Source organism: Trichechus manatus, unplaced genomic scaffold, assembly GCF_000243295.1.
Source record: "Trichechus manatus latirostris isolate Lorelei unplaced genomic scaffold, TriManLat1.0 scaffold00100, whole genome shotgun sequence".
Lineage (NCBI taxonomy): Eukaryota > Metazoa > Chordata > Mammalia > Sirenia > Trichechidae > Trichechus > Trichechus manatus.
This window is the reverse complement of record NW_004444036.1, coordinates 6,375,288-6,384,174: the sequence shown is the minus strand read 5'-3', so window position 1 is coordinate 6,384,174 and position 8,887 is coordinate 6,375,288. Positions and strand designations below refer to the sequence as shown.

The window sequence follows — 8,887 nt, the reverse complement described above, 5'->3', positions numbered from 1 at the left end:
ATATATATATACAGCTACAGTAATCAAAACAGCCTGGTACTGGTATAACAATAGACACATAGACCAATGGAATAGAACTGAGAGTTCAGAAATAAACCCATACATCTATGGTCAACTGATTTTTGACAAGCGTGCTAAGTCCATTTGATGGGGGAAAAAAACTCTTCAATAAATGGTTCTGGGAAAACTGGATCTCCACATGCAGAAAAATGAAAAGGATCCATGTCTCACACCATATCCAAAAACAAATTCAAAATGGATTAAGGACCTAAATGTACAAACTAAAACCATAAAATTCGTAGAAGAACAAGCAAGTGCAATACTATCAGGCCTAGCTTTCAGCAATGGATTATTTAATATAATAACAAAAGAACAAACAGTAAAAGACAAAATAAATAAATGGGACCTCATAAAAATTTAAAACTTCTGTTCATCAAAAGACTTTACCAAAAACGCGGAAAGACAAGCTACCAACTGGGAGAATATTTTCAGAAACCATATATCTGACAAGAATCTAATAACTAAAATATACATAAAACTTTGACAACTTAACAACAAAGGGACAAATAACCTGATCATAAAATGGCAAAGGACTTAAACATTTCACCAAAGAGGACATTCAAACGACCATCAAACACATGAAAAGTTGCTCAGTGTCACTTGCCATCAGAGACATGCAAATCAAAACCACAGCGAGATAACCATTTCACCCCCAAGTAGCCCTGGTGGCACAGTGGTTAAGAGTTTGGCTGCTAACCAAAAGGTTGGCAGTTTGAATCCACCAGCTGCACCTTGGAAACCCTAGGGGCAGTTCTACTCTTTCCTGTAGGGTTGCTATGAGTCAGAATCAACTCAACGGCAACGGGTAGGATGGCTAAGATTAAAGAAAATAATAAATGTTGGTGAGGATGTGAGGAAATTTGAACCCTTATCCATTGCTGGTGGGAATACAAAATGGTACAGTCGTCATGGAAAACAGTGTGGCAGTTCCTCAAAAACCTAAAAATAGAACTACCGTATGACCCAGCAATTCCACTCCTAGGTATATACCCAAAACACTTGAAAGTAGAGACTGAAAAAGAGACTTGTACACCAATGTTCACTGAAGCACTACTCACAATAACCAAAAGGTAGAAACTACCTAAATGCCATTCAACAGATGAATGGATAAACAAAATGTGGTATATACATACAGTGGAATACTGCTCAGCTAGTAGGAGATATGAAGTCTTGACACATGCTATAATATGAATGGAGCTTGAAATTATGCTGAGTGAAATAAGTCAATTACAAAAGGACAAATTTCTATGATCTCACGTATATAAAAAGACAAGAAAAGGCAAATGTATAGAGACCAAAATTTATTAGGGGTTACCAGGGGTAGGAGGGAGGGGCAAAAGGGGGGTTAATGGTGATGGAAAAATCGCATTGATTAAGGGTATTGCACAGCTGATTACTGTAATTGTTGGCAATATGTTGTATACTTGTAAAAAGTTGAATTGGCGAAGGTTGTGTGATAGATACATTCACAACAATAACAACAAAAAAGAGTAGCTGGTGAGGCTGCTTATGTACAACCAAACACCTCACGGGATTTGGTTCCTTGGTTTGGAGGTTTAGGGTCATGGTTTCATGGGACATCTAAGTTAATTGGCCTAATAATGTGTTTAGTGCTTCTGTTCTACCTCCTAGTTCATTGCATAGTGACTGGGATCCTGAAAGCTTACAAGTGGTCATCCAAGGCACAATTGGTCTCTATTCACCTGGAGCAATAGAGGTAGAAGGAGAATCAGGAATAGGAGAAGGGTATGGAATGTGTGGCTAATTGCCTCTGTGAACAACTGCCTCCTTTGCCATGAAACCAGAAGAACTGGATGATGCACGGCTACCATTACTGAATATTTTGATCAAAGAGTCCATAGAAGAATCCTGATCAAAAGGGGGAAAATGCAGAACAGAATTTCAAATTCTCATGGATTATAGACTTTCTGGAACCACGGAGAGTGCATGAACCCCTGAAACTATTGCCCTAAGATAATCTTTAAACCTTAAACCAAAAATATCCCCTGAAGTCATCTTAAAACTGCGCAATAGTTTAGCTTAACTCGTAAAAAAAGTTCTGCCTTGGGCATTATGCTCTTTTAAGAACTATCTATATGGGATCAAACTTACAACAGAAACTCAAAAGATTAGATAGGAACCTTAGGGGGCAGTGAGTTTATGTTAATGAGGGAGTAACAACTCAGAAAAGGAGGGTGAGAATGGTTGTACAACTTGAATGTAACCAATGTCACTAAACTGTACATGAAGAAACTGTTGAATTGGTGTATGTTTTTCTGTGTATATTCTAAAAAACAACAAATTAAATAAAATATAGAGAAAAAAAAAGGAGGATAGGTGAATCAAATAAGACCTAAGAATCCAGGCTTTCTGAGAAGACCCAAAGACTGGTGGTGTGTTGACAGAAAAGGGAAAACAAAAAAGGAGAGTCATTTTGTTTATGACTCTAGTTTTGTTGACATCAGATTGAAAAATGGTACTTTATCTAGTGTTATCATGTCATCTATAAGAAGTAAAGGACCACAGACAGATGAGAATCCTTTAACCAGAGTCGATAGTAAAGACATGGGAATGAATGAGTTTTCTGGGGAGTGAATGCAAAGACTTAGGAACAAACGATAGTACCGATGAAAAATTTGCCCATGCATCAGTGCCTTCATCAACCCACCCTTGACCTCTTTGAAAACAGGGCCTACACTTTTGTGATGTACAGCGAATAACCAATAACAAAGAGGAATTGGCACTTGCCTCATGAACCAGAGACTCAAACTCAGAATTTTGCCTTATTTAGTGCATTTCTTCCTTACATCAATCCCTTTCAATTTCTGCTCAGAAAACCCACTAAACTCCCAGCAGAGTGACATGACTCTCTTTGTCTTTGTTTTTTGTTTTTGTTTTTTGTTTTGTTTTGTTTTGTTTCCAGCTCTACTAGTCTTCTCATATTCATTTGACAGTTAAGAACACAGCCTTGAGGGTCCCCCATAGGTGGTGAGGAATGGATAGTCAGCAAATGGAGCAAGGAGGAGGAGAAATGCAGGAAAGGGCAGGGCCATAAAAACCAAAAGACCAAGTTACTAGACATGCCTACAAATAGTATCAAATACATTAAGAAGAAATATCATTACTAAAGAAATATCAAGTGGGTTACCATGTGGTTGATAACCTACTTGCTAAAAAATATCAATAAACCTTGATTCAATCAGTTAATTATGTACCATAGAATAGTACCAAGGTGAAATTTATCCTAAAAATAATCATCAATATAAAATTTTGGCTAAAATCAAAGTTATGCCACTAAACTTTTGTTTCACCCCTTTGATTAAAGGGAACAAGCCACAGTCCCACAGTTCTCGATCTACTCACATGAGCATAGCTCAGGAAGAAGAGCTGGTTGTTGGTGAATGTGATGCCTGGTAAGAGAGGCTCCTCTACTCCCTGCCTGTGGTCTTTTACCCATTTCCTGTAAGCCTAGTGAGAGAAGAAGAATAGATGATCTTCAGCCATGATCTTTTTTTATCCTTCTCATCAAGTGTAGAGCTATTGAAAGAAACCACAATGCAAATCTCTTCCACCATGTGCAAAATGCATTGTGTCAAATTTTCCTTAAAGAAAACAAGCATCTGAAAATACAAGTCAATGTGCTATTATTGCTTAATAGTGAGGTAGGTTGGCCTGCAAAAGGACCTTACACTCAATAGATACCAAAGCAAGTGGGCCAAAGGGTTCAGATGTTAAAAAACTCTAAAAAGAAGCTATTCTTTCTATGCCTACCAGGGGACAAACAGACCTAACACAGTGGTGAGGCCTAAGGCAATACATTTTGAGGTCAATGTGTGGCCACTTTTTTTTTTATTTTTCCAAGTAAGGGGAAAAGCTATCACTATCATTTTATAACAGAAGGTATATTTTAACTAGAATACAAGAAAGACATAGCCTCAGAATAACAGCCTGGTCTTTATATGGAATGCACTTAGTTTTTTGAAAATCCTTCCACGTTATCCTTATGTGTCTTGTTTAGCCACAGACAGTGGATGATATAAAACATTATTATGGACTCTTACCTGGCCCAGCATACGAAAACCACTAGCCTGTAACCATAATTTAGAAGTTTGGTATTTTAGGATATAATTATAAAGAGGGCTATAGAAAGAGCTGTACTCAAGGAAAACTCGTATGAATCTAGTCCCGAGGAGATTTTTGTAGCATGCTTTGATATTATTATAAATGTATATTTGAAAACTATCCTTTAAATATATGATTCTTAATAACAAATATTATTCTTTAGGGTAACTTTATACTCCCAAAAGAAGAAAAAAAGAAACGCAGCTCTATCTATATAATAGTGTCAATGGGAAAATACAATTCGATTTACAGAAATTCTACAATATCTAATTCCTCAAGAACATGTCTGTGGTGTAAACTGAGGTGCACACATACAGTGTTTTAGAGGTTAATTTTAAAAATCACAGCCAAGGTAGCAGTGCATACCCTAAAAGCTTCCCGCAGACCTCCATTATCAGCAATATTTTCTCCCAGGGTCCTCTTCCCCTTCACCTAAGAAAAAAGGAAGAAAGAGTGCTTCATAGTCAACTATCGTTCAACAGGAGGCATAAATATTATAGCAAGAGAAAGTGTCATATTTTAAAGAGAAAATTACATTCAATAACTCAGAGGTAGTCATAATACTTTGTAAGATGGCAAACTAACCCCAGCAAGGTGCTCCTGAATATAATAATTTATATTTTATTATGCTACACATTTCTTTCTCATCCACCTCTTTATTCTCACCAATTTAGCCAGCTCCAATAAAATGTTAATAATATTCTCAGTGACTCTGGATTAATGGAGAAAAATAGAAATGTCAACATACAGGTTACTTTCCCTGATTAACACACACAATCTGAGTATTTGTCTCACATTTGCTGTGTTTCCAAAAATTTGCCATCCATACAGAAATAAGATTTCAAGACCAATCATTATTCTTTCACCTTCAGCAATTTCAATGAAAAATTAAAAGAAGGGTAATTCTCATGGGGAAAAATAAATCAGATAGAAATCGTGCAAACCACAAAGTCGAAGTTTGCAATATGTATGAAAACCAGTCAAGTGTGGTGAAGAAATTCTTCCAAATATTTGAAGATTGTTTCTTAAAACCTTAAATGAGCTAAGACAAAAACATTCTAAACCTATACAGCCCTCAAGCCAAAGCTGGTCTGCTGCTTGTTTTTTTATAGCCTGCAAATTAAAACTGGTTTTTACACTTTTAAATGGTTGAGGAAAAAAATCAAAAGAGAAGATTTTGTGGCCTGCAAAAATTATATAAAATTCAAATTTCAGTGTCCTTAAATCAAGTTTTATTAGAGCACAGCCATGGCCATTTGAGTACATACTGTCTATGGCTGTTTTTATGCTATAAAGGGCAGAGCTGAGGGTAGTTGCAACAAAGAACATATGGCCCACAAAGCCTAAAATATTTGCTCCGCCAACCTCTGTGTAGTAGGCAGAACAGTAGCTCCCCAATGACGTCCATGTCGTAATCCCTGGATCCTGTGGCTATGTTACCTTACATGACAAAAGGGACTCTGCAGATGTGACGAAGTTAAGGATCTTGAGATAGGAGATTAGCCTGGATTATCCAGGTGGGCCTGATGTAATCACAAGGGTCTTTATGAGAGGAAGAGGGAGGCAGAATAGTCAGTGCCAGAGTGATACAATGTAAGAAAGACTGGACTGGCCATTGCTGGCTTTGAAGATGGAAGGGGGCCATGAGCCAAGGCATGTGGGCAGCCTCTAGAAGCTGGAAGAGATAAGAAAATGGATCCTCCCCTAGAGCCTTCAGAAAGGAACACAGCCCTACCAATACCTTGATTTGAGGCCATTGAAACCCACGTCAATTCTGACCTACAAAATTGTAAGATAAATTTGTGTTAAGATACTAAGTTTGAGGTAATTTGTTTGTTAGACCAGCAATAGGAAACTAATACACCCTGCTCTAAATTTCAAGTCATAGATCCTGCTAACATTTTACTTTTAAGCTAGCCCAATCAGCCAGGTATCAAGCATATTCCAATGAATAAAAACAAATCTTTAAGAATATGATTCACTCTAATTACCCAGACTCCTCCTAGCTGCAGTCTCAAAAAGCTACCATTGCTACTTTACAAAGACACTTTCTTTTACTACAATCATATGAGGTAAGTGGAGCCCTTGTGGCACAGTGGTTAAGAGCTTGGCTGCTAACCAAAAGGTTGGCAGTTTGAATCCACTAGCCACTCCTTGGAAACCCTATGGGACAGTTCTATTCTGTTCTAAAGGGTCACTATTAGTCAGAATCAACTTGACAGCAATGTGTTTTTGTTGTTGTTTTTTGTTTTTTTTTTATATAATCATCATCCTTGTTGAACAAGTGAGGACTCTAAAGCTCAGAATGTGTAGCAGTGTTGTTGGTACCACGTCCAGATCCTCATTTTCCTACCTGGCCTGTGCACCCGTTCCTGCAACTTCTAACAACTCAGGAAGATTAATCTTAGCTTATGGGAGTCACCTCACCTGGAGATTCCTTGAAGGTTATACCCTACCTTCCAGTACCTGACTGATGTGCAGTTAGAACTGCCCAGCCCCTTGCCCCTGGGCTGAACAATTTCTATGGTATAATCTATGCACCAGAAGCCCCTGTGATATCAGGCTGAGGCTAAACTTCTCCTGAAACCAACATGCTTCCCTTACTCCCTTACAGGTTTCTCCTGAAAGCACTTCCTCAATAAATCACTTACCTAAGAAACCCTTTCTTGGGTTCTGCTTCTTGTGAATCTAAGACAGGGCGACTAAGTAAACTGCCCACATTTAACAGGCATTCAAACCCAAGCCATCTGTCTCCAGAGCCTTTGATATGCTACCTTCTCAATTCTCAACTCCTGACTCTCGGCACTTCTGTTTATACTCACTGGTTCTTACATTTCACCTCCTTGCTTTTGACTCTCAGCTTTACCTAAATTAGAGGCTTTGGGAATAGGCTCACCCCTCTGGCTCCTGCCACTCTTGGCTGCCTCACAAGACCATGTGACTCTAGGTTTGGCCTCTCTGGACTCAACAGCTGCAAACAGTCTGTTTCTGTGGTACCCCCAGTTCACGGCAAAGAAAGATTCAGACACAGAGTACTGAGTACTGGCCTCCACAAATGAAGCCAGAAACATAAAGCATGGTTCTTTATATTAACAAAGGAAGCAATCCACTCTCCTGTGGAAATGAGGTGGAAGCTGTTTTCTGATGGCCAAAATGGATGTTGTAATATGTACACCTCTCAGGACTAGTATGAAGATAAAATTCATTTTAATAAGTGACTGAAATGTCTAACTCCCATGCCTGGCATATAACAATCACCAGAAAATATGCATTCCTTTCCTCCAAGGAAACGGTTCTTCTATTGTGTTTTGTTTTTTCAGTCCCCAAGTCTTTGTTTTTGTTCTCTCCTGAGATGGGGCCCCTATGAATACATCACAAAGTACAGGAATATCAACTATCATTTATTGAGCACTTACCACATGTCAGGCATTGTGCTGGTGCTTTACATTACTTAACTCATTTAATTCTCACAACAAACTACTGCATTCAGAAATATTTACCCCTTTTACAGATGAAGACTCTGAGACTGAGGAACATTAAGGAACTTGCCCAAGTTCATAAAACTAGGAATTGGCTGAACCAAGATTTGGACCCATGTCTGATGGTAGAACCCGTCCACTATATGCTTTTCTTAAAGCAATCTAAACTCTAGATGAATTTTCACAATGTGCTAACCTCACTGAATACAGATGCACAGAAGCACCCACTTCAGGCCTTCTCAGGTCACAGTTGTAGATACACAGTTGTGTACATGGTTTTGTAGATACAAACAAACAAAACACAGACAGAGAAATGGCTTTTGAGGACACTGGGTAAAGGAGATAAAGCTGTTCCGCAGGGATACTGATTTGACTTTCTCCACTAGAATAAGGAATGGGCTCGCTTGTCCTGAGTGTGAGCCCAGTTAGTATTATAAACATTCCCTTAAAAAAGAAGTGCAAGAGTGCTTACCTAAATTCTTGTCGAGTGCTATGATAAATCCCAACTGTAGTAGAGTGAAGACATAGCAACAATTCAGGTTTTCCCTAACCCCGGAAGATAACAGGATGAAGTATATTCTTGGTTAAGGGACCACGAGACTTCGGGACAACCACACCCAGATATACTGAACTGCTCCAGTTCTTTGGGGCCATCCTGCTTCTGTAAGGTGCTGTGCCCTTTACTAAGTGAATTAGGAACATAGAGTGTGTACATGCATTATACAGGCAAGTCTTCCCACAGAACCATACCTACCATTATTGGTATCTTATTGTCAAATACAATTAGATAAATATGTATCTGGTTAGAAACGCAGGGACAGGAAATGCAATGGAAAAGTATGAGAAAACAATAATGAGAAAAGGGCATGAAAACTAACCTGATAAACAAGGAAAATGAAGTAAAAACAATGTACAGTAGATAACGTACATACGTAAAGTGGAAAAAATAAAATCAGGTATACCAATCATTTCTCTAAATGTGGTCAAAGTGAATTACCCATTAAAATGCAACATCATGAAATTAACAAATTTAACATCTTTAACAAAAAAGAGATAATTAAAGAGGAAATTATAAATTTTGCATAAAGCAACAAAAAGAATAATTCATACCAAAGCTTATGGAGTAAAGGAAAAAAATGCATTCAAAGAAGAATGAATAGCTTTATAAATATATAAATTTAATATATAATAACTTTCTAAATATATACATTTATAGCCTTATACGC

The 8,887-nt window shown here is 37.9% G+C and overlaps 1 protein-coding gene across 1 annotated transcript in view; it reads right to left on the bottom strand.

Moving 5' to 3' along the window:
* PHEX (phosphate regulating endopeptidase X-linked) overlaps window positions 1–8,887 on the bottom strand; it is a 231,194-nt gene that overhangs the window by 7,908 nt on the left and 214,399 nt on the right. The window contains exons 19-20 of the mRNA XM_004382849.3: window positions 4,549–4,614; window positions 3,424–3,528 (exon numbers count right to left, since the gene is read on the bottom strand). Coding sequence (XP_004382906.1) covers window positions 3,424–3,528; window positions 4,549–4,614 — 171 coding nt within the window. The remainder of the gene's footprint in view (window positions 1–3,423; window positions 3,529–4,548; window positions 4,615–8,887) is intronic.